The sequence below is a fragment of the Peromyscus californicus genome, unplaced genomic scaffold (assembly GCF_007827085.1).
Source record: "Peromyscus californicus insignis strain IS unplaced genomic scaffold, ASM782708v3 Scaffold_11__1_contigs__length_118956290, whole genome shotgun sequence".
NCBI lineage: Eukaryota > Metazoa > Chordata > Mammalia > Rodentia > Cricetidae > Peromyscus > Peromyscus californicus.
In genome coordinates, this window is record NW_026294402.1 from 102,768,992 (window position 1) to 102,796,065 (window position 27,074).

General features: G+C 51.8%; 3 protein-coding genes across 20 annotated transcripts; 2 read left to right on the plus strand and 1 right to left on the minus strand.

Moving 5' to 3' along the window:
- Positions 1 to 521: 521 nt before the first annotated feature.
- Positions 522 to 9,647, plus strand: Uba7 (ubiquitin like modifier activating enzyme 7). 3 transcript variants are annotated; one of them, XM_052720413.1, is made up of 24 exons: positions 522 to 888; positions 973 to 1,141; positions 1,226 to 1,360; positions 1,455 to 1,561; positions 1,871 to 1,961; positions 2,065 to 2,200; positions 2,296 to 2,390; positions 2,505 to 2,651; positions 3,111 to 3,281; positions 3,473 to 3,580; positions 3,726 to 3,806; positions 3,886 to 4,041; positions 4,117 to 4,282; positions 4,361 to 4,566; positions 4,655 to 4,719; positions 4,801 to 4,975; positions 5,049 to 5,123; positions 5,330 to 5,501; positions 5,917 to 5,999; positions 6,760 to 6,852; positions 6,946 to 7,137; positions 8,655 to 8,747; positions 8,821 to 8,921; positions 9,374 to 9,647. In XM_052720413.1, the coding sequence occupies exons 1-24, from the start codon at positions 860 to 862 to the stop codon at positions 9,501 to 9,503; spliced, it is 2,976 nt and encodes a 991-aa protein (XP_052576373.1). In that variant the 5' UTR covers positions 522 to 859; the 3' UTR covers positions 9,504 to 9,647. The 3 variants fall into 3 exon arrangements, with proteins under 3 accessions (XP_052576373.1, XP_052576378.1, XP_052576364.1); XM_052720418.1 differs by having other exon boundaries at positions 527 to 900; positions 2,293 to 2,390; XM_052720404.1 differs by having other exon boundaries at positions 527 to 888; positions 2,293 to 2,390.
- A 112-nt stretch (positions 9,648 to 9,759) lies between these two features.
- Inka1 (inka box actin regulator 1) lies at positions 9,760 to 12,713 on the minus strand. The gene is made up of 2 exons (XM_052720426.1): positions 11,221 to 12,713; positions 9,760 to 10,602 (listed from the first exon to the last, which is right to left on the minus strand). The coding sequence occupies exons 1-2, from the start codon at positions 11,269 to 11,271 to the stop codon at positions 9,802 to 9,804; spliced, it is 852 nt and encodes a 283-aa protein (XP_052576386.1). The 5' UTR covers positions 11,272 to 12,713; the 3' UTR covers positions 9,760 to 9,801.
- Positions 12,714 to 17,776: 5,063 nt separating this feature from the next.
- On the plus strand, positions 17,777 to 25,802 carry Cdhr4 (cadherin related family member 4). 16 transcript variants are annotated; one of them, XM_052720541.1, is made up of 19 exons: positions 17,777 to 17,849; positions 18,118 to 18,302; positions 18,394 to 18,556; positions 18,630 to 18,721; positions 20,230 to 20,340; positions 20,921 to 21,024; positions 21,214 to 21,350; positions 21,564 to 21,747; positions 21,850 to 22,003; positions 22,208 to 22,301; positions 22,777 to 22,980; positions 23,061 to 23,200; positions 23,435 to 23,585; positions 23,671 to 23,891; positions 24,091 to 24,233; positions 24,655 to 24,711; positions 24,822 to 24,909; positions 25,117 to 25,144; positions 25,646 to 25,802. In XM_052720541.1, exons 1-19 carry the CDS (start codon positions 17,801 to 17,803, stop codon positions 25,699 to 25,701), a joined length of 2,361 nt encoding a protein of 786 aa, XP_052576501.1. In that variant the 5' UTR covers positions 17,777 to 17,800; the 3' UTR covers positions 25,702 to 25,802. The 16 variants fall into 16 exon arrangements, 11 of the variants coding, with proteins under 11 accessions (XP_052576501.1, XP_052576427.1, XP_052576435.1 ...); XM_052720467.1 differs by having other exon boundaries at positions 24,822 to 24,885; positions 25,114 to 25,144; XM_052720475.1 differs by having other exon boundaries at positions 24,822 to 24,885.
- Positions 25,803 to 27,074: the final 1,272 nt, after the last annotated feature.

Sequence of the window (27,074 nt, forward strand, 5' to 3'; positions counted from 1 at the left end):
AATAATGTGAGAACTGGAGGATGGAGTCTTTGCAGAACACTGTCTTCCAGCCATGACGTGGCTGTTGTACTCTTGAACTCATGATAGTTGTGACCTGCACAAGATCTCTACATGATAGAATGCCTGTGAGCATTCTATCATGGAGGGGCAAGGACTCATGAGGCCCTGCCCCTCCAGGAGGGGGAGACATTTTCCTTAGTTCTGCAGTCACTGGTAAGGTGCCCATGGCTTCTGTAAATAACCTCTCGCCCACCCTCCTGTAAGCAATCCTATGAAACTCACCAAGTCGCAAAAACAGACATGAAAGTTGAAGAGGGAGGGGGACAAGAGAGGCTAGTGGGGTGAGTATGATCAAATACATCATACACATGTATGAAAGTGCCATGGTGAAGCATGTTATTATGAATAACTAATATATGCTGATAGAAAACCACGAACAGTACACAGTAACTCCCTTTGCTATTTTCACAACTTACTCTGAGTCTACAATTATTTCAAAACAAAAGTTTGAAAAAAGAGAAGGATGTATGTCTTCACTTTGTAGCGGCCCTGTGCTCCCCACTCTGGATCTGACTCAGAGATTCACTGTCCTCTTGTAATACTGGGACTTATCCAGGCGATAAACCCCAACTGGCCTGTAGAGAGCTGGCATCTGTCCCCATTTGTCAGGAGGACTGGAGCCAACTCACAGTCTAGTTTCACTTTTGTTTTCCTGAAATTAGCGAGGAGCCAGGGAGGGAACTGTAACAAGCTGCACTTGGGTTACTGTTTGCACCGATTCCGGCCCCGCTGTGTGCCGCCTCCTCTTCTCCCCGGACGCCAGCTGTGAGCTTTACCTTATCCGGCCCCAGGACTGAGGATGGATGGGGAGCTATACTCGAGGCAGCTGTGAGTCTCAAGGTGGGATACGGAGTCGGGTGGCCTCCGGACCTTTGGTCTCCAGCTGCCTGCCCTCCTGCTTCTTAACCACAGGTATGTGCTGGGGCTGCCTGCTATGCAGAGGATCCGGAGAGCCAATGTCTTGCTCTCAGGCCTGCAGGGCCTAGGAGCTGAGGTGGCTAAGAACCTGGTGCTTATGGGTATAGGCAGCCTCACCCTGCATGATCCCCATCCCACCTGCTGGGCTGACCTGGCTGCTCAGGTGAGTCTTGGGGTCTCTATGCTCTCTCCCAGAGCAGGGCCAAAGGGGAATCTCTTTGATCAAGCTACACTGTTCTGTCCTTAGTTTTTCCTCTCAGAAGAGAGCTTGGGAAGGAGCAGAGCTGAGGCCTCTCACGCGCTCTTGGCTCAGCTCAATGAAGCTGTCCAGATCTCCGTCCATACAGGTGACATCACTGAGGACCTCCTGCTGGCTTTCCAGGTACTTACCCCAGCCTCAGTTTGCATGCCAGCCTGGTCCTCCCAACTGCCCTTAACAGCAAAGACGGTGGCAAGTGATTCTGGTGTCCATGTAGGTAGTGGTGCTGACTGACTCCAAACTAGAGGAGCAGCTGAGGGTGGGGACCTTCTGTCACGAGCATGGAGTCCACTTTCTGGTGGCTGAAACCCGGGGCCTTGTCGGGTGAGGAGACTACCTGTAGACCCCACCACATCACTGCCAACAATTGCCCCCAATGCTTCCCGAGCTCTAACTTGCCCCTATCACTCTCCACCCTCTCTCAAGCCTCGCCAAGGATCCTCTTAATTCTGGACTACAATCTCAGCCTTGTTTCTCTACCTCAGTGTCCAGATCTGTCTAGTACACCCTATGCACCCAAATCTTAATTTCCACATCTTTCCCCGAATTCCTTCCCCTCTGGGCCTGTCCGAGAGTCCCCACCATTATTCACAACTGAAGGGCTTCCTCAGTAACTTCTGCCAACCGTACTAGGCGGTTGTTCTGTGACTTTGGTGAGGATTTCACTGTTGAGGACCCTACAGAGGTAGAACCCGTGACAGCTGCCATCCAGGACATCTCCCAGGTGGGTGCTGAGATGTAGAGATTTACCTGATATCCAGAGAAGGGTGCCAGGGCCCGTGGAAGGCAGGTATAGGCACTCTGAAATCAAACCATCTCTCACCCAGGGATTGCCTGGCATTGTCACTCTGCGAGGAGACACCAACAAACATCCCTTCAGTGATGGGGACTTGGTGACTTTCTCCGGCATTGAAGGCATGGTTGAACTCAACAGTTGCTCTCCACAGCCTGTCCGTGTGCGGAGTAAGCCAACCCTACTCCAACCCCTGGCTCAATGCTATATGGAAACTACTTGTAGTCAGGGGTCCTAACTTACTAGGCTGCATTTCTTCCAGAAGATGGGTCCTTGGAGATTGGAGACACAACAACTTTCTCCCGTTACTTGCGTGGTGGGGTTGTCACGGAAGTCAAGATGCCCAAGACTGTGAGGCATGTGAGTGCAAGTTCATCTGAGGTGGGAGCACCTGGTTACCTCAAGGGGTGCATAGGGTTCCAGACCTTGTCCTGAGCTAAGCACCTCCGACCTCTACAACCCTGACCCCTACAGAAGTCCTTGGACATAGCTCTGCTGCAGCCCCGTGTGGTGGCCCAGAATTCTCAGGAAGTACAACGTGCACACTGCCTGCATCAGGCCTTCCATGCACTGCACAAGTTTCAGCAACTTCATGGCCGGCTTCCCAAGCCCTGGGATCCTGTGAGTGGTCCCACACTGCACAATGCACAGCCTCTGCCTTCCTGGATCTCACTTTTCAGACCTCACCTCAATGACCATTTACAGATCCAAGTCTGAACCCTAGAGGCAGATTCTGTACTCAAGAACAGGACATGAATACCACTCTCTTACACTAGAGGTTGTGTTTATAGATGTACTTGGCCTACAACCTGGAGACCCTGCTTACTCCATCCTTAAGCCATCAGAGGCAGGTTGGAAGTTGTGCTCAGATTGGTGATGCCTTCAGCATCTCTGGTTGGTGCTGGACACCCTTTGGTAGTGCTTCCCAGCCTAGCAAATACCAGGCTTTCCCACTTAGGATTCTGCTGCTTCCGTGGAATAGGGTAGATGGGTGCCTGCCTGAAGGTTTTGAGTGGGAGGTTAGAATTCAGACTGGGACTACTAGGCCCACATATGCCATGCCTGAGTGCCATCCCACAGGTTGATGCAGAGACCGTGGTGGGCCTGGCCCAGGGCCTGGAGCCACTAAAAGGGACAAAAGAAGAATCGCTGGATGAGGCTCTACTTCGGAGAATTGCCCTGAGTAGTGCTGGTACCTTAAGCCCCATGGCAGCCATTCTAGGGGGAGTGGCAGCCCAGGAAGTCCTGAAGGTAGAGTAGACACAGGTGGGCAGAGGGAGGGACTGGGAAAGTGGGCGGGTCAGTGTATGTGCCAGAGTGCACCCATACCAAGCAGCAGCCCTGGAGCATTTTATCAACCCAGGTGCAGCCCTCAGATGGGACCTCAGGGGATTAGGAATTAGGAGTTGGCAGAGGCCCCAGAGTGAAGTGTCCACCCCCAGGCAGTCTCCAGGAAGTTCATGCCCCTGGACCAGTGGCTGTACTTTGATGCCCTTGAATGTCTTCCAGAAGATGAGGAGCTCCTTCCCAATCCTGAGGACTGTCATCCGGTGAGAACTGGTAGTGAAAACCTTGTTCAAAATCAGGGTTAGAGGAGAAACCTGAGAAACACTCCTGAGGCCCTGATTAAAGAACTCAGTGAATGACACACGGCACAGGCATCAGCCATCACTGGCCATCATCTCTGTTCCCTAGAGAAACTGCAGATACGATGGGCAAATTGCTGTGTTTGGGACCGGTTTTCAGGAGAAACTGAGCTACCAACACTATCTCTTGGTGAGCTGACAGATGATAGTGGGGATGTCTTGGGGAAATTCAGGCCAAGTGCCCTGGATAAGACTGTTCCTGCCGGCAGGTGGGAGCTGGTGCCATCGGCTGTGAGATGCTCAAAGGTTTTGCCCTAGTGGGCCTGGGAGTCGGGGCTAATGGAGGCGTGACTGTTGCTGACATGGACCACATAGAACGCTCCAACCTCAGCAGGCAGTTCCTTTTCAGGCCTCAGGACATTGGGGTGAGTGCCAGTCCCTCTTACATCCTTGAGTCTCAGGTTGCTTTCTCATAATGTACCCATTTCCTCTCTTCCCAGAGGCCCAAGGCAGAGGTGGCTGTAACAGCAGCCCAGCGTCTAAACCCAGACCTAAACATGACCTTGTGTACCTACCCGCTGGATCCCACCACAGAGCGCTTCTATGGTGACAACTTCTTCTCCAGGATGGACGGTGTTGTTGCTGCTTTGGACAGCTTCGAGGCCCGTGAGTGCCTAACTTAGAGCTGAGCCCCTTGCCCAAGGCTCTGGCAGTCTCACTCCAGACCCTATGCCCTTTGGCCAGGGCACTATGTTGCTGCCCGATGCACCCACTATCTGAAGCCACTGCTGGAGGCGGGCACACGAGGAACCCGGGGGAGTGCTTCAGTGTTTGTGCCGAATGTGACCGAAGCCTACAAAGGTCCTGCCTCAGCTGCAGCTTCGGAGGGTGCTCCCTATCCTCTGTGCACTTTGCGGTACTTCCCCAGCACAGTAGAGCACGTCCTGCAGGCAAGTATCTCCCACCTTACCCATCTCAGTCCTCAAACGGCAGATGTGGTCTTCATCTAATACCTTAACATCCTCCCCTCCCCGACAGTGGGCCCGGGATGAATTTGAGGGACTCTTCAGACAATCTGCAGAGACCATCAACTGCTACCAACAGTAAGGCCAACAACACAGGTAGATGGGAGTCCCGGACTCCAGGCACAGAGTTCAGCCTCAAGCGTCCTCCTTTCTCTGCAGGACAGGCACTTCCGTGTTGGGCATGGATCGGACAACCTTACTGCAGCAAGTGACGGGTGTCCTAAAAATGCGCCCACAGACCTGGCAAGACTGCGTGGTGTGGGCTCTAGGCCACTGGCAACAATGCTTCCATGACGGCATTGTAGAGCTGCTGAGACACCTCCCATGTGATAAAGTAGGTGGTCAGTGACTGGGGGGCTGCTGGCTCCAGGAGACCAGACTGAGTCCAGCAGCCTCTGTTTCCTCAGGTGCTTCAGGATGGAACTCTGTTCTGGTCGGGATCCAAAAGGTGTCCACAGCCCTTGCAATTTGACCCCAACCAAGTGAGTGCAGTCCTTGGACATGAGTCCCCTTAGAGAAGAGGTAGCCACCTTTGCATTCTGCTAATATGCTAAAAGAGAGCGACGCGCTTGTGCAAATGTGGGTGTCTGTACTCGAGACAGTCAGGCATTCAAACAAGTCCACAAAAGGGCAGTGAACCCCATCCCACGTACCCACGAATCTGCTCCTGCTCTCTGCCTGGCTTCAGGACATGCATTTCCTCTACGTGCTGGCCGCTGCCAACCTGTATTCACAAATGCATGGCCTGCCTGGCTCACGAGACCAGACTGCACTCAGGGAACTGCTGAGGCTGCTGCCGGAGCCTGATTCCACGCACCCCAACCTCATCTCTGCTGATACTTTAACTCCTGCTGAGCTTGGTGAGATTCTGATCTAAACAGTCCTTTGAGGCTTGCCATGCCTGCCCCCCCATCTTGTCAGCCCCCCTCTAGGCCTCTTTGCTGCTTAGTTTATCTCCATCCTATGGCCCCTCAGTAGGTCCTCTCTCTGCTGCCTAAAACATATCCCAGGTCTCTTGAGAGACTTTTGGAATTGAAAAGAAAAAAATGTTCTGCAGAGTGCCTAGCTGTGGTCCCCAGGTGAGGACAGAGTCCCGAGGTAATCACAGGGGGAAAGAGTGGGGCTGCAAGGAAGTCAATTGCCGCATCAGTGAGGGAGTCCTTGATTTGATCAAGGGGCAGCGAATGCTAGGTTAGGCAGAGACCACGGATGGACACAGGCTCTAGAGTCCAGGAAAGGAGCTAAGGACTGATCCCATCCCCTACTCCCTGACAGGCCCAGAGCAGTTGAAGGAACTGCAGGAATCCCTGGAAGACTGGAGCAAGGGCCCTCCGCTGAAACCTGTGCTGTTTGGGAAGGTAGGAGCCCACGTGGGAGTGAAGAACTGGGCTGGGGAAGGTAAGGAGATGGGGTAGTCAAGAACCCCAGTTTCCTTCCTTCAAGGCCATGGAAGCAGCCCCTGCCCCTTGCACCTCATCTGCACTGTGTGATAAAGGAGGAAATGGTAGATACCCACTCACAAAACCGTACAAAGACCAGTCAGTTGTAGATGTAACCAACCTTCTTATTAAATAAACACAGAACCAATGCAAAGAAGAAAGCCAAGAGGTCAGAGCTAAGAGCTAAAACCTTACCCTTCCTCCTGCGGTGGTCCTACCTCTCCGAACCAGAGCTACTTCCTGTGTTAAAGTCTTTATATAGAGTTTCTGTTCTGCCTTCTCATTGGTTGTAAACCCAACCACATGACCGCCTCATCACGGCCTGTCTGTATAGACCTCCAGGTTTTCTATGATTGATATTGAGATTAAAGGCATGTGTATCCAATACTGGCTGTATCCCTGAACACACAGCTACTTACCTAGTTCTGCCTACCAAGTGCTGGGATTACAAGCATATGCCACCACTGCCATGCTTTCCTATGGCTTGCTAATAGCTCTGACCCCCCCCCCCCCGGGCAACTTTATTTATTAACATACAAATAACATTTTAGTACAAATAAAATATCACCATAGTCAGTGGCATCCAGTTGGCCTTGGGGAGGGACAGCACTGCAGAGCCAACACCGCCGTGACAGGGACACCACCTCAGTGCTAACACTGCTGTGACTTGGGCCTGCAGGAGGATGACAACAACTTCCACGTGGACTTTGTGGTAGCAGCGACTAACTTGAGAGCTCGGAACTACGGGATCCTACCAGTCAACCGTGCTCAGGTAGCTCCGCCCCTTTGGGGCTCAGGCCTGGAAGTGAGAGCCAAATCTTAGTCCTCAACCTTGAGCCCAGACCAAATGCCCTGTTCTTGACAGATCAAGCAAATTGTGGGCCAGATTATCCCAGCTGTTGCCACCAGTACAGCAGTTGTGGCGGGCTTATTAGGCCTGGAGCTGTATAAGGTGGTGAGTGGGCCACGGCCCCTTGGTACCTTTCGTCAAAGCTATCTGCACCTGGCTGAAAACTACTTCATAAGATCAGTGCCTTCCGCCCCAGCCCTCCAGTCGGTGAGCCCCTGATACCCTACCCTTGTGCCCATTAGACCTGAGTTCTCCCTTTACCCATCCAAGCAAAGAGTCCTCTCTCTAACTGTGGGCTCTCTCCAGGCCCCAGACTACAGGGAATCCTCTAGACTCCCCCAGCTCCTTCCTGCTATGAAGCCAGGCTGGGAGCTGTCAGACACAGGAAACAGCCATCAGCCATTCCCCCCAACCCCCCTGCAGTCCAGGGTCTGGGGGAGCTGCAGCTTTAACTCATTAGTGGATCCAGACATCCCCCACAGCCCCCTCCTTCTCAATAATATCCTGGTGGGAGGGAGTAGGGAGGGGCAACCGTAGACTCAGCCCCAGGAAGTCTAGCCTCCCTCTGTAGAGCCTTGTTCTGTCCACCTCAAGCCCAGTTAAAGGGCACCAGGCCTGCTACCGTGAGTGTGGGTCTCAGCCCTCTAGGAGAGTATGTTTATGGTACAGATATGAGTTCATCAAGGTCTGGGCAGCCCTGGTGTGTGAACATGGAGGGATCAAGTTCACACATCTGTATGCCAGATGGGAGAGCAAGGATCTTCCTCAATGTGAACATTCATGGCTGTGCATGTGGAAACATACGTGGGTGTTGTTGGGTTTGTTTGTGTAGGTGTTCCTATAAAGGCAGGATGGTACTGCCTCCAATTGTGTGCCCAGGCTCTGCCACAGTTGGCATTTCCTTGAGGAACAGGAAAGGGGGTAGAAGGAATGCCCTCACCAGGGGAGAGGACAGAGGTCACTAGTTAGCCTAGGGTCCCTCTGGGCAAGCACACAGAGTGCTTTTGTGAGGTGCCTAACTGTTAACCAGCACAGAGACTGCCTTTGTCCATGGAATGGGGGTGGGTACGAGTCCCCATCTTGCCTCTAGCCTAGTCTCAGCTCGACCCCAGTATGTTTTCTGAGGGTTGGCAGGACCCCTTTGTCCTGGACTCTGGATGTCTGCTACGTCTGTCCTCAGCTGTAGATACCAGAACTCTTCAACTGGGAAAAAGATGGGATAAGAATAAAAGCTTCTGTAGACTGTCTCTGTGAGGATCTCTGGGTCAGTAGGGTTCCATTGTGGCCCTGTCCTTGGTTTTCACATGCCCATGAGCAGTCCAAAGCCCTGTAGCTGTATGTAAAGACTGGAGAGTAGAATGAGCTGTGTCCCCCCGCTCCCAGCCTCCCCTTTGAGGAACAAGCAGTTTTATCGGAGACTGCAGCAGCCCAGCTCCAGCTTCCTCAGGAAGCAGCCCCCCCCTCCACCGCCTCCAACTGGCCTGTGTGATGGATGTCTGTTTCCCTGTACAGGGCCCCATAGCTCCATTTCCTGTGCTGGCCCCAGCCTGGTGGGGAGGGGGCTGAGACTCTGGGCCCAGATCCCACCTTCCACCCCCCACCTCTTGGCTCCGGCTTCCTGCCTCTGGAGCACCTCCTCCTCTAGGAAAAGCTGCTAGTAACTGGGCCAGGGGTTGCAGATTTGTGTGAGAAATCTCTAATTCCTCCTCACCTCCATCCTGTAGTTCCATCACCTGAAATGGACCTGTTGGGACCGCCTGAAGGTGCCCGCTGGACATCCTGAGAGGACCCTGGCATCACTGCTGGCCCATCTCCAGGTGTGCCCCGCCTCCTCTCTGCCCCAGGCCCAGCCCAGCCTGGCCCAATGAGTGTCTGATGTCTGTATTTTAGAAAGAGCACGGACTAAAGGTGAAGATGCTGCTGCATGGCCAGGCTGTTCTCTACTCCGCACAGTGGTCATCTGAAAAGCAGACTCAGCGCCTGGGCCTCAGGTGAGCCAGTACTTGACCACAGGCAGGCCCGACCATGTCCCTGGATGTTGGGGATAGGTGACAGCTGCTTTTTCTCCACCCCATCCTAGGCCCCTCACACCTTCTTGAAGCATTCTTCCACCAAATGGGGCCAACAAATGGGCTTGGGGGGGTGGGGCTAAGAGCCTGAGAAAGGGGACTTCAGTAGCTGTCTGCTTGGCCAGCCCCCCTGGCTCCCCATACACTGCCCAGCCCCCCTTTCACATCCTACTCCCAAGGGACCCACAGCTTCCTGCCTCCTGCCTGCCCCACCAGCTGCTCCTAAAATAGTTTCAGATGTTTCCTGCCTTGAGCCACTCCTGCTCCTGGTTGGGGCTCCTGAGGCGCACCAGCACCCTCTAGTCCACACTAGGTTGCCCTCTGTCTGCCTCAGCTCACCTACCAAGTCTCCCCTAAACCCCCTTCCATACCAGGGTAACAGAACTGGTTCGGCAAGTGACCAGCTGGGAGCCTGAGCCCGGGCTGCGGGTTCTGGTGCTGGAGCTGAGCTGTGAGGGTGAGGAGGACGAAACTGCCTTCCCACCTCTGCATTATGAGCTGTGACAAGGTAGCCACCACACCACCACTGGGCCATAACAAACTCGATATAAAATCCCTGCATCTCGAGCTCACAGCAGACAGTTCAACAATAAAAGCTTGTTGAAGAAAGTAGAGAAGATGGATTCTAGAACATGGATGGCGTGTGAGATGGGCAAGACAGGGGCCCCGGAAAGGAGGGAAGATTCTAGATTGGCCTGTCTTGGTTGTGCTCCACAGGGTTGGGGATGCTTCCTGAAGCCTCAGGAGTATGGAACCAACATTCTAGAAAAAGGCCTTTATTGTCCCTGGCTGGAGGGCAGGGTCAGAGGTAGCTGACATCATTATAGATGATAGGTTGGCGGCTGCGACAGTTCATGAGGGCTGCAAATCGTGAGATGTCCGCAGGCAGGTCAGGTTCTGGACGAGGTGGGCATGACAGTCGCTTTCCTGCCATAGCTGCCCGGCGAGCCCTGGCCAGCCGACGCCGAAGCTGCTCAGAGAGGCCAAGCAGGAACTGAGGGGGTCGAGCACGGGCTCGGGGTACACCTCCATCACTCCCCTCACTGGCTGCCTCAGGCAGCTCCATCCAATTGTGAACTAAATCAGCAAAACAGTTATCCCCTAGTACCAGGGGCTGCCTACTACGGCCCCTGTTCAGCAGGGCTGCCGTCCAGTCCTCTGCTTCCAATCCCTGCCAGTGTTCCAGGCAAGCATCTGGAGTGGACTTGGGCCTCGGACGGTGGGCAGGTGTTATACCAGTTGCAGCTGCCCTGCTGCGCAGGGGGAGGTCACTGACTGAGAAACGCTGGCTCTGAGGTGGCCGTTCTGAGGGTGCTTGACGCCGGGCTACAGACAGCTCTTCCTCTCGCCATGTACTGCCTGACACCTCTGAAAAGCCAGAGTCCCAGTCTAGGGCATGTTCCCTAGGACATCCCAAGGGTACACCCCTGTCTTCAGCTACCAAGGCTTCCTCTTCCTCCTCCTCTTCCACACAGCAGACGGAGTCCTCTTCCAGAGCATCTGAGGCCCTGAACTGGCGGTTGGGCTGTACACTTGGATCAGTTTTGGGTTTTGGTTGCAATGGGCCAGGCACTGGAGGTGAGCCTGTGTCTCGACCACACAACTGAAGGGAGAGAGACAGCAGAAGTCAGAGAGGGATTTCTTACCACCCCTTAGCGTCTGACCAAGCCAGCCCTGAACGGAGGGTTCACAAGGACTTGGAAAAGCCTCTGGGCAGCAAGGCGGAACTGTAAGCACAGGGCCCACATGGGGGCACTGGCACTCGAGGCTCATGTGGCTCCCATCCGCCGAGCTGGTGGCAGTCCTGCAGGCTGCAGCACGCAGGGCCGGGCAAGTCAGCACGCGCCACCAGGGCAGGCAGGCAGGCAGGGTAGAGGAAGGAGGTACAGGCCAGCCCATGGTAGGGGATGTCCACAGCAGCACAGCACTTCTTTAGGCCCTTGGCGCTCCCTGCCAGTCCCCCAAAGAAACTTCTCTGCCGACTATCGTCCCCCGCCGCCGGCAGGGCCAGCTGGGCGCCTGTTACCTGATGCCCAGAACAGCTCCCAACCGTCAGAAACCCGAAGCGGGCCATCTGGGCCATCTGCACCGCGCTGCCCTGCCCCCATCCTGACTCGGATGGGCACCCGGAGCCCACTCCGTACCCGCTTGTTGTTCCAGCCAGGCGGCAGCCACGCACCCCACACACATCCTCACAACCACACCCACTCCAAAGCCTCACCAGTTCCCAGCGGAGCTGGCTCAGGAAGCTGTCAAGCCGAGCGCTGTGCATGTTAGCGCGGGTGCTGCAGCCCTCTCCAGGTCGTCCGGCTCGATCACCCGCGGAAGCAGCGCGGAGTGGGCCAGGTCGGCCCGCCAGCGGCGTCCTCACCCTCGCCTTACTTCCAGGCTCCTCGCTCTCGGTAGCTCCCGCCGCTGCCGCCCCAACATCTGGCAGCCGCGCCCCGCCCCGCCTCCGGCGCCCCAGCCAATGGAGGCGGGGCGGGCTGAAGATGTCCTACCCTTTTGAGCCCCGCCCTCCAGCCCCGCACTGCTGAGCAGCCCGGTTGTAGCACCTCGGGAGACACTAGGGCAGTTCAGGACCCCCTAGTGTCTCCAAAGGTTTAGCTGACCCTGCGTGACGCAGGACAGACACGACCTCCTCCCGCCCCCGCGCGTTCGTCCAGTGGTCTCAGCTTTTCAATTTGTTCCCTGGTGAAATAGCGGTCTCCAGTACTGGGGCCCCCGAAGCGACGCCCACGTGTGGGCACTGCGCCCGATCGTCTGATCTGACCAGATGTGACCCACTCGGGGTCTGTCAAGGCTGGCCTTGACAATCCTTGATAATGATAGGACTGAGATTCCGTGCGGTGACTACCCTGCAAAGAGCCTTAAGGCAGGCAGTAAGGGAAGGGCCACGGCTAAATCCCCTCCGGCATCCTTCTAGCCGGGTCTGAGCCGAGGTAGGCTGGACCGCCCTCTAGTGGGGATTGCGGGGCTATGGTCTACAGCTCCACTTCCCAGCACCACCAGCCAATAGGTTTCGTGCGGAAATGGAAAAGAAAAACTGCTCTTTGGCCAGAATATTCAGAGCCTTTCCCCCAAGACTATTCCATAATCAAAGGTGGAGTCTAACGAGACAGACTGGACCTATCAGCAGACGGGAAAATATAGGAGCATGAGGGCCATAAGTTCAGTTGAGAGATGGGAGTCTTTAACAGATGTGGCTGAGCCGGGCGGTGGTGGCGCAGGCCTTTAATCTCAGCACCCGAGAGGCATAGGCAGGCGGATCTGTGTGAGTTCCACGTCAGCCAGCATTGTTACCCAGAGAAACCCTGTCTCGAAAAACAACAACAACAACAACACATGTGGCTGACATCGTTATGCAACTGGATCCAATTCATCTAAGTCCACTGAGGAGGGGCACTTTAGACCAAAGAGTCTGCCAATATAAAGGACATCAAGGAGCAGGAGCTAGGTAGACCGAACTAAGGAAGACACAGATGTGTGTGATGGGTGGGGAAGGAGTCATCAAAACCAAGCTTTCAGCAGCCTTATGGGAAACTCTGGGTTTTATTTTTGGTGCCATGAGGAGCATGGAACTTTTTTCAGGGAATGACCAGTGCTAGTTCCTGTGAGATACAGTTGTTTTGGGAGAATGACTCTGTAATCAGAGCCGAGGTTCTACCCTTTACCCCAGGCAAGGGTATGTATATGGAAGCCTAGTTCTGGGCCCAGAGAGTAAACAAAACAGAAGCGTCATTTTGGAGCAGTGGTTCTTAACCTTGCTAATGCTGTGACCCTTTAATACATACAGTTCCTCATGTTGTGGTGACCCCCCAACCATAAAATTATTTTGTTCCTACTTCATAACTGTAATTTTTGTTTCGTTTTGTTTTTCTTTTTTTTTTTTAAAGATTTATTTATTTATTATGTATACAGCATGTATGACTGCAGGCCAGAAGAGGGCACCAGATCTCATTACAGATGGTTTCGAGCCACCATGTGGTTGCTGGGAATTGAACTCAGGACCTCTGGAAGAGCAATTAGTGCTCTTAACCTCTGAGCCATCTCTCCAGCCCTCGTGTTGTTTTTCAACACAAGGCTTCCCTGTATAGCCCTGGCTGTCCTAGAACTCACTATGAAGACCAGGTTGGCCCCGAACTCAGGGATCTGCCTGCCTCTGCTTCTCCAGTGCTGGGATTTAAAGGTGTGTGTCACCACACCTGGCCATAACTGTAATTTTGCTACTGTTATGAATTGTAATGTAAATATCTGACATGGGTCCCCTAACAGGGTTACGCCCCACATGTTGAGAACTGCTGTTATAAAGTATGTTTTGGAGCTGAAATCTAGCCTGATTGATATGTAGATGCAGTCAGGGAAAGCAAAACATGAGGCATGGATTCCAAGTTCCAGCCTGAACAGCAGGCTGGATGACACTGCCATTAAAAACATCCGGTGGGGCCCGGGCGGTGGTGGCGCACGCCTTTAATTCCTGCACTCGGGAGGCAGAGGCAGAGGCAGGCGGATCTCTGTGAGTTTGAGGCCAGCCTGGTCTACAAAGCCAGTTCCAGGAAAAGCACAAAGCTACACAGAGAAACCCTGTCTTGAAAAACCAAAAAAAAAAAAAAAAAAAAAAAAAAAAAAAAAAAAAAACATCCGGTGGAATCTTCTTGTTTCTTTCCCCATAAAATCTTGTTTTGCTGGTCTTGACGGTCACAAAGACAGAAGAGTGCACTGAAGCTGACGGACGTCACAGCCATGTAGTCTGCTATAGGCACGTGGGCCAGGCTCTCTATGTAAAAATGGGATAATTGGAGAATTAAAAAGATGAATGTGAAGCTATGGTCGGTTAGAGCAGTTGCTGCTAAATACTTGGAGAAGTCTTTCTTATTTTTGAATTTTGTTTTGGTTTTTAAAGGGCTATGTAACAAACGAAGGGGCCCTCATCTATGAAGGGGCCCTCATCTGTGAAGGGGCCCTCATCTGTGAAGGGGCCCTCATCTGTGATCTGGCCTACAGTTGGAAAAACATCCCTGGAAGGGACAGGCAGGTAAAAGGACAACTCTGAAAGCAGAAACTTTTGGCTGTATGATTTACACACATGTAACTAGAGCAATAAAGTTTTTTTTTTTCAATCTAGTAAAAACTGGAAAGAGAGGCCAGAGAGATGGCTCAGCAGTTAAGAGCACTGGCTGTGCTTGTAGAGGACCCCCATTTGATTCTCAGTACCCACATGGCAGCTCACAACTGTCTATAACTCTAGTTCCAGGGGATCTGATGCCTTCTTCTGGATTCTGCAGGCACTACACAAACATGCTTCACAGAAACACATGCAGGCAAAACACCCAGATAGATAGATAGATACATTTTTTTTATTTTTTTTTTCATTTTATTTCATGTGCATTCATGTTTTGCCTGCATGTATGTCTGCGTGAAGGTGTTGGATCTTCTGAAACTGGAGTTCCAGACAGTTAAGAGCTGCCATGTGGGTGCCAGGAATTGAACCCAGGTCCTCTGGAAGAGCAGCCAGTGCTCTTAACCTCTGAGCCATCTCTCCAGCCCATAGATACATTTTTTAAAAAAGAAAAGAAAAAGAGACTTGTGGAATATTACTTTAACTAGGCCAAGATTATTACATTTGTTATTGTTATGGAATATTACTTTAACTGTGTAAAAGTGTGCTACATTTGTTTCACCTTGCCTGCCTAAGGCACCTGATTGGTCTAATAAAAAGGTGACCAGCCAATAGCTGGGCAGGAGAGGGATAGGCGGGGCTGGCAGCCAGAGAGACTAAGTAGGAGGAGAAATCTAGGCTTGAAAGAGAAGAGAATGAGGGAGAAAGAGAGGAATATGTGCTGGGCCAGAAGCCAGGAAGCATGTGGAATAGATATACAGAAAGAAAGGTAAAAAGCAAAATGTAGATAAAGAAAAACATTTTTTCCTCCATTTTTCTTTATTAAGAAATTTTCTACTCACTCCACATACCACCCACAGATCCCCTCTCCTCTCTCTCTCTCCACCCCCCAAGAAAAACATTAAAATAAGAGCTAAGACTGAGCATTCATAATTAATAAGTCTTTAGGTCATGATTTGGGAGATGACTGGTGGCCCAAAAGAAAAAGTCTGGTACAACCTGTCTTGAAAAATAAAAAATTAAATCTTTTTTTAAAAAAGTCTGAAAGACTAGGAGAAAAGCAAATGATCATTGTGAACATGTGAGCCTTGAGGAGATGCAGGATCAGCTGGTAGGTGTATGACTGTGGAGTTCCAGGAGAGGTTAACACTGGAGGATTGAACTGGGAGGTAAAGCCAGTGGGTGGTGTTTTAGGCCATGGCCTTGCAGGAGATGGAGGTAATGGGTGTGAAGGAGGGGAGCAGGGAGCAGTGTTCAGGCCCTGGAGTCTTTCATTGGATGGAGGTAGGAAAGATGAAGCAGAGGCTGCAGAGAAGCCTGACCATCGTAGAGAGTGAGAGAATCTGAAAGAGCATGGGTATTTTAGAGCCGAAGGGAGCAAGCGTCAAGCACTGTGGAGGAGTAAGGGCAAAGAATAGAAGTCTGGGAAACAGTTCAGTGAAGTGCTTCCCATACAAGGATGAAGACCTGAGGCTGCTCAGGACCATGTGAAAAAGTCAAGTGTGGCAGCAAGGCTTGTAACCCCCGTGTGAGAAGCCGAGACAGGCTGATCGCTGAGACTTATTGGCAGGTGAGCTAGCCTAGTGGATGGTTTCCAGGCCAGTGAGAGATTCCGTGTCAAGCGACAGAACAAATGAAGGTGAACAGCTCCTGAGCAATGATAGCGGAGGCTGACCTCTGACCCCCACATGTGTACCAATCCAAACACTCACCTCCACTTACACACAAGAGAAGAAACTGCTGGCTTGAGAGTGTGCAGTGGCATGTGCCTGTAGTCTCATCTACTTGGGTGGCAGAGGCAGGAGTAGTCTGGGCAACATAATGAAACCCTGTCTCAAAACAGGGCTGTTGAGATAACTCATTGAATAAAAAAAACTAAGACCCCAAATCCAATCCCTGGATCCCACAGTAAGAGAGAGCTGACTCCTGAAAAGTTGTTCTCTGACTTCTATGTAAGTGCTATGGTATTTGTCCACCTTCACACACCACACACATCACACACATTCACATACACACACCACCCACATCACACACATTCACATACATTCACACACCACACACATCGCACACATTCACATACACACACCACCCACATCACACACATTCACATACACACACCACACACATCACACACATTCACATACACACACCACACACATTCACATACACACACCACCCACATCACACACATTCACATACACACACCACACACATTCACATACACACACCACCCACATCACACACATACACATACCACCCACATCACACACATTCACATACACACACCACACACATCACACACATTCACATACACACACCACACACATCACACACACACACACATACTCACACATACCAATAATAATTAAAATTTACCAATAATAACTAAAATTAACAAAATAACAAGATTGGAGAGATAGCTCAGTCCTCAAGAACATTTGCTGCTCTTTTAGAGGACTTGGGTTTGATTCTGAGGAACCACATGTAACTCTGATTCCAGGGTATCTGACACCCTCTTCTAGCCCCTTGGGCCCAAGGCATGCATATGATGCACACAATGTATGCAGGCAAAACACTCATATAGAAAATAAAGTAATGGAATGTTAAAAAATTAAATTGGCAAAAGAAAACGACTGGTCATTAAGGTCCTTGCCCAGGGCAGTTTTGTGGATAGACAAAAGAGTGATAAACAGCTAGAGAGAGCAAGTGAAGAAAAGATGAAAAAATGGTAAGTATGTTGGTGTAGCCCTGGAATTCCTGCACAAGAGGTGGGAGAGCGAGGGGATAATGAACAAGGCCACTCCGGACTGCATAGAGAGACCTTGTCTCAAGGAGATTTTTTTTTTTTTTAAATAAAAAAGATAATAAACTGACAAATCTCAAAGCTACTGACTCAGGAAGTCTTAGACTACAGAGATTTGTGCAGTTGCCTCCCAGCTTCAGTTTAGCTGAAGCCTAGCACTTCAGTCCCTCTCAGAAGCTGCCTTTGTACCCTCCGGTTGATATCCCCACAAGTAACCATTACTTTTTTTTCCCCCTTGAGACAAGGTTTCTTTGTGTAGCCTTGGCTGTCCTGGAACTCATTCCATAGACCAGGCTGACCTCGAACTCACAGAGCTCTGCCTGCCTCTGCCCTCTGAGTGCTGGGGTTTTAAAGGCCTATACCATGCATCATGCCTGGCCATAACCACTACTTTTATTTCATCTACAAAGAATTCTTTTGTTTGTTGAATGTAGACAACTTTTGAGAGATTTTCTTGGTGGCTGGGCTTAGATTTTATAGGCAGATCGTGTTCTAATGATGGGAGGAGGCAGCTGGAATGTAGACTCTGTGGGGTGGCCGGTCTTGGGGCTAATTTTCCTGGGCACTGTACTAGCTCTGTCTCCAAGGACAATATGACCAGTTTCACCATCTGTAGCTTGAGCCTCCTCCCCTTGTATCCCCTTAGGGTTGGGGTAATGAATGGAAGAATTCATTGGAAACAGCGGAAGAAGGGATTTGCCAGCCCCTCCTGGAGCCTGCCAGGGGTCCAAAGCGCTGTCTGCGGGGTGGGAGGAGCTACAGTCTGGGAAGCCCGCCCGCCCGCCCGCCCGCCAGCTATGTTAAGCTATGTCTAAGCAACTAACCTGGCAACAGAGTTAACCTGACAAACAGCTCCCTCTGCCATTTCTTCAGGCTACCATGGTGCTGTTCAGGCTCCTGGCGATTCTTTTTGCTTTATTTATCTCTGGTGAGGAGCAGGTAGGGGTGGGGGCGGGGGACTCCAGTTTTCCAGTGAATTTCTGACCTTTAGGTAAGCTAATGTGGAGGCAGAGGCCGAGGGAACCCTGACCCTTGTTCCTTATCTTGGCTGCTTCTTCGACCATGTTCTCTCTCTCTACCTGTAAAATGTCAGATGTGGGAGGCATGAAGGACTTCGGCTGCTTGGCCTCCAGATGTGGTCAGGCCCTGAAGAAAAAAAAGGCATTGCTATGTTTCTACATGTGGCTTTCTTCTAGCCCTCCACAGCTTGCCCTGGTCCATAGATATCTCTGAGAGCCAAGGCCCTGGCACCACCCTTCAGTCTTTTTCCTTCAACTGCTCCTCCTACATGCCCACCTTGGAGTTACTCAGTGTGAGACCACCCACCGGCTTCTTTAACAACCCCAGCCTGCACAGGCATAAGGGGGTCTATGTGGGAAAGGTAAGGGCATGGTACAACTAGGGATTATGGGGACCCAAGACAGAAGTGACAGAAAGCTCAGGTCCTTCATATTGTTGCCACCCTACACCAGGTGACCTTGAGTAGCTCTGCTCGGCTGGATGCTCTCGCAGTAAACCGCTATGAACTTCAGCTGCAGTACAAATGTGGCAATTTCGTGGTAGAGGGACCACTCTTTGTTCACGTGCAGAGGGACCCTGGTCGTTTCCGGTGTGCTGGTCCATTTGCCAGCCCAGGTAAGGCTAGGGGTGGCAGGTTGGGAGAGGAAAGGCATGGCCTCAACAGAGCCTCCCTGACTTCTCTGGACAGCTGGAGAATTCATCTACGTGCCCGAGACAGTCACACCTGGGGCCTTGCTGTACACTCTGTTGCTGCCAGGCCTAGGAGTCCAGAGAGCCCAGGTGAGCTCAGAACACAGGGCGGTGAGTGCAGCATGTGGGAGGGGGTCACAGGGAGAGGAATCTCAGTTCCTGCCAGGCCAGGCATAGCATCCAAAGACCCTGAAGCAGATAGCTGAACCTCTGCAGGATTCCTGTTCTTGGAGAGGGCCGCTAAGAGCGGCCTACCTTCCCATCGATGAGGGCAGTTTCCCACAGGGACCAAATCTTCTGAGTTCTATGTATTCTGAGTTCTACGTGAACTTTTCTTTTTTTTTTTTAAGTCACTTTTTGTAACTCTAGAAAGAACTGTGTGAGGTCCCCCCCTCCTTTTTTTTCTTTTGGTTTTTCGAGACAAAGTTTCTCTGTGTAGTTTTGGTGCCTGACCTGGATCTCGCTCTGTAGACCAAGCTGGCCTTGAACTCACAGAGATCCACCTGGCTCTGCCTCCTGAGTGCTGGGATTAAAGGCGTGCACCACCACCACCGCCGGCTTCCCCCCCCCCACCACTTTTTTTTTTTTTATTGTGAGTGTATGCACATGGGTGTGCATGAGCACACACATGCTGAGGCATGCACGTGGAGTTTGGAGGACACTTCTGGGTGTTGGTTCTTTCCTTCCACCACGTGGGGTCCCAGGGTCAAACTCAGGCTGTTCAGGCTGACAGCAAAGGCATGAGCCAACTAACTCTGTTCTGGGATATTTTAACTAGGCAAAGATGTGTTACATCTGTTTATGCTGCGGAATATTGCTCTAACTGTGGAAAGGCGTGTTACTTTTGTTTATGCTGCATTTGTTTAGTTATGTAAAGATGTGGTGCCTCTGTTTCCCCTTGCCTGCCTGAGGTACCTGAAATGGTTCAATGAAGAGCTGAACCAATAACTAGGCAGGAGAAAGGGTAGGTGGGGCTGGCAGAGAGAGAAAATAAATAGGAGACATCTGTGCTTGAGAGAGAAGAAGAAGAGAAGAAGAGGAGGATGAGGGACAGCCCCCACACAAGAAGCCAGGCAGATAAACGGTGAAAGTAAGACTTACAAAAGTAAGGTAATAAGCCCTGGGGCAAAAGGTAAACAAAGCGAAAACAGGTTAATTTAAGTGAAAAGAAAGAGCCAGGGACCCGTCTAAGCGAGGCTGAGCATTCAACACTAAGAATAAGTCTCTGTGTCATGATTTGGGAGCTGATTGGTGGCCCCAAAGAAAAAGCCTGGTCCACAGCTCACGGGTCTTTTAGTGTTAGTGTTGTTTGCTTGTTTGTTTTCGAGACAGCCAGGGTTACATAGATCCTGTCTAAAAGAGTTTTTTAAAAAAAAAAAATCCTGAAGGGCATTTGTTTGTTCTAGCAGAAAGTTCTGAGGCTCAGACCCAGGGGTCACATGGAAGGCAGAAGGCCTAGGCTGGGGTGACAGCCAAGGGCAGGATCCAGAACCAACCGCCAGTTAGAAGCAGCAGCCTGCTGGGTACTGAAGGATGTTGACAGGGGTGCTTGGGGCCCTGGGGACTGTAGAGGACCACTAATAGCTCTGTTCTGTTAGATGAACATTACCAGTGCCCAAGACCCTCCACTCTTCCCCGGGCCTTTCTCCATTGATGAGCAGGGATTGCTGCGGGCACCATCCCAGGGCCTCAGAGGTCAGGCTTTAAAGGTAAGCATGGCTTCGGACCTGGGGACAGCTATGGATTAGGCAGGACCGCCACCTCCTGAACAGTGGTCCTTGCCTACTTTGACTAATATGCTTGTCTCAGCCCACTTGCTGCCCCCTGCTGCCTGCCCTCTCAGTCTGGCTTTCTTCCAGACCTCAGTCTGGAGGTCCAGAAAGAGGGCAGGCCTGCGTTCTGGGACCTCACAGGTCCTCTTATGTAGAGTGCAGTGTGGCAGTCAAACTTGAAGAGAAACTTTGGGTAAAGTGGCTAGCAAGAAGGAAGTCCCCTCTTTAAAATGGTCATTTCTGCAACTCCCTGGCTTCCATCCCCAGCACCACAAAAACAAACACACTTCCACCTCTTAGTAACTGGCTCTCAGCAGCTCTAACCTAATTCACACTTTGACTCGGAAGAATTGGTGGCCCAGAGTTATAGGGTTCAAAGGGATACTGTCTGCAGCGTGGTAAGTCACAGGGTTCCTTGTGGAGGTCTTGAGGACTGCCTATTTGAAGAGAGGACTAGGCATGGATACAGCAGTGGACACGTAACATGGCTTCTTTCTTGTCATATATGCACCGACAGACCTTCCAGCTGCACATTTTAGTGTCTTTAGGAAAAGGCCAAAGCTGCAAAGGGATGCTAACAGTGAAGGTTTTGCCTGCGCCCTCCAGCCAAGTCTCCTTCCCGTAAGGCTCCCCCTGCCCTGGGACACTGGAGGATTCTGCATCTATCCCCTGGGAAACAGTTGGGGTAGGCTGCAGGGCTGCTGGAGCATTCTAGTTCCCATAGGAGGGGAGCCCTAGGGAGGGGCCTGGGGACCCGGGCTGTAATAAGCAGGAGAAAGGTTTGCATTTTTTTTTTTTTTTTTGGTTCAGGCAGAAGGCCCAGAGTATCACCATCCCAGAGGATCTGGTCCCTGGGAGCAAGGTGATTCAGGTCCAGGCTAGGGGATCCAACTTACTCTATGAAATCATCTCCCCATTGCCCAGCCCACTCTACTCCATTGGACAAGGTGAGGGGAGGAGGAGGGCGGGTCCTGGGATCTGTAGTGGGGAAAGGGTCGGGGCACGGAGGTAACTCCTACCAGAAAAATTGGGTTGAGAGCCTTGACCTTAGAGGAGGAGGTGGAAGTGGTCAGGACCATCTATCTGCCCGCCTTGGGGCGGTTGGTGGAGAGCGGGACTGAGCTGGGGCAGGGCGGAGCTTTGTTTCTTACACCCTCCAGCTGACGGGGTAGTGAGGACCACCGCGCCCCTGGATTTGGCTCACGCTCAGGGTGCAGCGGTCACGAAACTGCAGGTGAGGGCCTTTGAGAAGCTCCGGCCTTGGGCCAGTGCCGAGTTCGATCTCACGGTTAACGTGCGAGCAGTCAACCAGTGGCCCCCACGCTGCCATCCCGCGCTACTGGTGTGAGTACCCTGAAGCCATGCCCCGGCTTGTTGGGGTGAGATCCCCTGGCTCACCACTGGTCCAGACTCCTTCCTGTCTTGCCTCCTGCCCTCCACTCCCAGGACTCAAGTCCCGGAGACTACACCTGTGGGCACGGTGCTGAGCAAGCTCACTTGCGTTGACCCAGATTCTGCTGGCGCCCCCCTCGACTTCCAGCTGCAGTTCCACAACCCTCCCGACTCTGCCAGCCTCCATCTCCGTGACAGAGTCCTTGAGGTGCCCAACACCCACTCCTAAACTCCCGTGCAGACAAGGTGGGTGGGCCAAGGTTTATTGGCATTGAGACCACGGAGGTGGGATGAGAGTCTGGAAAACTGGGTCAAGGTAGGATATACGTGGATACCCTGGTTTGAGGCACTGTGACAGGCCTCAAGTTCTTCCAGATCCTGGCTTCATCTTACTCTCTGTCCCCTTGGCCAGGTGAATACTACATTGGATTGTGACATTCCTGGGGCTTGCTTCCAGCATGCAGCATCCATCTTGGTCTTGGATGATGGCCAGCCCCAGATGACCAGTGAGTGACCATACTTAGGCCTGAACATTCAGGACAGAGCTATTTAGCCCACTCCTTTCCATCCCCCTGACATAGACAGCTTTCTTCCCTCAAAAACTAGGTCAGGGTTGTCTCAGTTTAAGATCCCTAGGATGTCTCTCTAAGATTCCCCCCACCATTCCCCAGAAAACCCTCTCTCCAATATAGGGCCATGTTTACTTATTAAGAACCCTAGGGCAGGCTGGGAGGTGGTGGCGCATATCTTTAATCCCAGCACTCGGAGACAGAGGCAGGCGATCTCTGTGAGTTCGAGGCCAGCCAGGTCTACAAAGTGAGTTCCGGGACAGGCACCAAAGCTGCACAGAGAAACCCTGTCTCAAAAACAAAACAAAACAAAACAAAACAAAACAAAACAAAACAAAACAAAACAACAAAAGAACCCTAGGGCAGGTCTGGGTACCTCAGGACAGCTCCTTAACTGCCAAATGGTCCCCAGCTGAGGTTCCGGTACTGGTGATGGTAACACCCGTCAATGAGTTCTCCCCAGCCTGTGTCCCACGCACGTTCCGGGTTCGGGAGGATGCAGGGCCCCACACTCCGCTGGGCTCCGTAGTGGGCACGGATATGGATTACCCTCATAACAGCCTTGAGTACTACATCTCTGGTGGACCCTCCACCTTTGCTGTGGATCGTCTCAGTGGTACTTAACCCCCAGGGCTGGGAGGGAGGGATGGGGCCAGAGTTGACTCTGCAGGCTAAGGCTGCGACCATCCCTTCTAGGAGAGATTCACCTCCTGGGGCCTTTGGACTATGAGCAGCAAAGGTGGTACAAGATCATTATTCTCCTGATTGATCACAGCCAAGACTGGGACCTCAACCGCCATCGCTCAGGTTCATGTACTGTAACCATTGAGGTCGAGGTAATTGACCTCCGGGGCCTGGGAAAGACAGACTTCCCTCTGGCCTTTCGCTTTTCTGTGCAGATGTGTGTTTCTTATATGGGCTGGTCGAGGGAAGGGGCTCACTGTGGGAAACATCATCGCCTGTTGCGGTGATGCCGCCTAGGTTCAGTGTTTTCAAAGGAAGTTGAAGGGCTAGCCTGGGAGTTTGAGGAATGGACTCTCGCCACTCCTAACATGGTGGCCTTTCTCCAGGATGTGAATGACCATGCCCCCGAGTGTGAGCCTCCATTTCAGGAACTCACCATCTACACTCCCTTGGGCCGTAGCATGGAGGTGACCAAGGTGTCATGCTGGATCCCTCAGGAGCCACAGCGCTCGGCACTCTCCTACAGCATCGTGGGAGGTGTGAACATGTGGGGGCCACCAGGCTGTTGGTGAGGGTCTGGCTAAGGTAGCAATACCTTCTTCTCTTACTACTCTGCTTTCAGGGAATAGCCAGAGCCGGTTTAGACTGCAAGGGACCGTCCTGATGCACAATGACACTGTGTTGGGGCCTCCGTGGCCAGAGCAGCCCTGCACCTATGAGCTATTGATCCATGTTGCTGATGTGGGCCCTTCCATCCCCCACCTCAGCACCACAACCACCATCATTGTGCATCTAGTTCCTTGGAGGGCCGGCACGGTGGCCACCAGCACCCACAGCAGCACAGTGAGGGGGTCCTCAGGCCCTTGGGGTTGGGAGAGAGGATCTTGAAGGGTGAAGACACATAGTTTTTTAGATGGAATTATGAGAGAAGACATTTTAGAGAAAACTGCTGGGTGCAAAAAAATGAGTTTGGGGTGTGAGGTGCTTCAGTTCATAGGGAATTTGAAAGCTGGACTGTGAATGGTAGTGACCCTCCTTTCAGGTGTCCTCAACAATGACACCCCTGATTGTGACAGAGGTAGAGGCTTTCTGGAAGCCAGAGCCTTGGTTTGTGGTAGTGCTGACAGCGACTGGCGTAGTTCTCCTCCTGGCTCTGGGCTGGCTCCTCAGCAGGATCCTCCGGGGGTACGTTCCCATCTCTGCGCTTCCTGCTTCCCAGCCTATGCACAGACACTGGCTGGAATAGGTACTCTTACTCAGTATTCAATGACACTGGTGGGCAAGCAGGTTGAGGAGGGCTGCTGATGTCTTTTTAGAAGTATTCAGAGACATTGGAAGTGGTCTCCATCATTGGTGGAGTCCAGTCTTGAAATTGGGTGGACACAGATGGCTCAGAGTTTGAAATTTCCCTGTTCCCAACCTCTGTTTTCTACTGGATATCTGCCCTGCTTCTGTAAATTGAATCCTCCGAGTCTAGGGGTAGGACAGATAATGGCGTGGGCATCTCACATAGGCTGTTTCTAATATAAAGGGACAGACAATGACACTCCTTAGTGTCAGCAGGCCTGCTACTTTGACGGGTTGCTTCCTCCTTCTGGCCTTTTAGGTTTGCCCAGCTACTACAGGCACCAAGCAAACCAGCCAGAGCTCTGCTGCTAAACAGGTCAGTCTCCTTCGCTTACCTCTATGCCTTGGGGAACCCAGCCACTAAACTCAGGCTGAGGCCCAGACTCTTGTACTTCTTGTACGTGCTTCTACTCCAACTTGCTATAGCATCCCGGGAAATGAAGGATCCGTTGAGAGACTCATGGAGGCACCAAGAATGGAGATGTCCCAGGTACCCAGAACTTCCATGAGTCTGGTATGCCATATCCCAAGTTGAGGGCACTGAGGCTGCTCTAGGGTACTGCCTATCCCTGCAAAGCCTGCCTTCCTCCCTGTGAGTCGCTAGCCCTGTGAGAGTGCCCACACCACCACCAAGATAGCGGAGGCAGGTGGGCACCCAGCCCCTCCATCTGCTCCCTGTGGGCAAGCTTCAACTCACTGTGCCCTTTATTCTTTTCAGCAGCATTTTGATGGCAGAGCCCACGAAGTCCGTAAGTCTCTGCTTTTTATAACTGTTCTCTGCCTGGGCCCTCACCCTTTCCCAGAATTTTCTCTTCCCTTTACCCGGCTCCATTTTTACTGTCACCACTAAGCATCCAGCATCTACATTTTCACTGACTGAGCTCTTCTCTCTGACCCCCCCACTCACCCTCTGTCACCCCCTCACCCTTCAGCCAACTTCTGTCAAACCCCAATAGGGCCAGATGACTCAGACCTGGTCTTGTCCCAGCTCACAGCAGGAGGGAGACGGTGTTAAGGGGAGAGCTCCCTAGATAGTCCAGTCTCACCAGCAAAATTGTAGCAGAGTGATCTGACATTGGCTGCTGGAGGGGAACCGGTATCCACTGGCTTTCTGTTCACCTGCGCTGAACCTCAGGGTTCTTTGCTGAGAAGGGAAGGAGGTGATGAGCTGGACCCTAGGGAAGGGGTGGTTACAGGGCTGAGGCCAGCACTCGATTCTCCCCTTCTCTCCCCTCCTCCTCTGGGCTCAGGCACAGGGAGAGATTACCTGTTCAGCTCGCGCACTGGAGCACGGCGTTGGCTCTGAGGCCAAGCAGCTGCTTTCCTATGTGTGGAATTCCCTTCTCACATGATCATAGCCTGCACTTCCAAGCTGACTTAGCAATAAAGATTACAAACGGAACACTACCCACTTTGTAATCTTTGTGTGGGAGAAGCTCTGAGATCTCTTTCCCTGTTCTTACTTGGAGAAAGTGCCACCTCCCTGTGGGCACCCTATGGAACGGTAGATTATTTTTCTTTGAAGAAGCATTGTCGGATGCTCTGACAGCAGCTGGCACTTTGTAGAAGAGGCTCTTATCTTGCTAGTGATTGATGGGTCTCCAGTTGTCCTGTATACTTGGAGTTCTTTATTTTTATTTTTATTTTTTTGAGGCAGGGTCCTGCTCTGCTGCCCTGGCTGGCCTGGAACTCTCTATGTGGACCAGGCTGACTTTAAACTCATAGATCCACCTTTTGCCTCCTCAGTGCTGGGATTAAAGGTGTGTGCCACCATACCCAGCAAGACTTGATTTTTTGTTTTGGTTTGGCTTTTAGAAACAGAGTTTCTCTGTGTAACAGTCCTGGAGGTCCTGGAACTTGCTTTGTAAACCAAGCTGGCCTCAAACTCAGAGACCCACATGCCTCTGCCTGTGCTGGGATTAAAAGTGAGCGCTGCCACCACCACCCAGAAAAAAATTTTTTTTTAATGTGTTTATTGAGACAGGGTCTCCCAATATAACCTTGGCTGTCCTGGAACTCACTTGTAGACCAGGCTGGTCTTGAACCCACAGAGATCTGCCTGCCTCTACTGAGTGCTGGGATTAAAGGCATACACCACCATCCCAAGCAAAACTTTAAAGACATGGTTTACTCTTGTAGTTTAGACTGGCTTGGAACTTGCAGGCCTGCCTCAGTCTCCTGAGTGCTGGGATTACAGACACATGCTGTCATGACTGGGTTGACATTAGTGTATATATATGTACGTGCACATGGCAGCCAGAGGACAACCTCAGGTATCACACCTCCCCCTCCCCATTGAGACAGGGAGTCTCACTGACCTGAAGCCCACCCAGGCTAGGCTGGCTGACTAGTGAGGCCTAGGGATCTGCCTGTCGTCCCTTCCAGCACTGGGAGTGCAAGTGAGCATCACCATCCTAGCTTTTATAGTACTTTTTAATACACTGTAGATTCTAGGGTACTCTCTCTCCAGCTCAACATTTGTGGTTTTTTAGGGTCCCATCAGCCCTCATGGGCAGCTTGTCAACTTTGTGTAGAGGTTTTATTGGGAAGGATCTGGAATTTCTGTATGAAGTTAAAGGGCAGGAGAGATGTGGGAATCTGTACTTATTTGTTCCCACTGATTCCTTATTGCTTGGCTCTTCCTGCGCTAATCTAGGCTTTGTTGCACCTAGCCAGTGC

Bases quoted from the DNA above. Each gene is read 5' to 3' on its own strand.
- Uba7 (XM_052720404.1), top strand. From the start codon at position 860: ATGGATGGGGAGCTATACTCGAGGCAGCT. The intron at 1,962-2,064 runs GTGGGTGCTGAG...TCTCTCACCCAG, and splicing joins CCATCCAGGACATCTCCCAG to GGATTGCCTGGCATTGTCAC. The intron at 6,853-6,945 runs GTAGCTCCGCCC...TGTTCTTGACAG, and splicing joins TACCAGTCAACCGTGCTCAG to ATCAAGCAAATTGTGGGCCA.
- Inka1 (XM_052720426.1), bottom strand. From the start codon at position 11,271: ATGCACAGCGCTCGGCTTGACAGCTTCCTGAGCCAGCTCCGCTGGGAA. The intron at 10,603-11,220 runs GTGAGGCTTTGG...CTCTCCCTTCAG, and splicing joins GCCAGCTCCGCTGGGAACTG to TTGTGTGGTCGAGACACAGG.
- Cdhr4 (XM_052720437.1), top strand. From the start codon at position 17,801: ATGGTGCTGTTCAGGCTCCTGGCGATTCTTTTTGCTTTATTTATCTCT. The intron at 17,850-18,117 runs GTGAGGAGCAGG...GCTTTCTTCTAG, and splicing joins TTTTGCTTTATTTATCTCTG to CCCTCCACAGCTTGCCCTGG. The intron at 18,303-18,393 runs GTAAGGGCATGG...ACCCTACACCAG, and splicing joins AGGGGGTCTATGTGGGAAAG to GTGACCTTGAGTAGCTCTGC.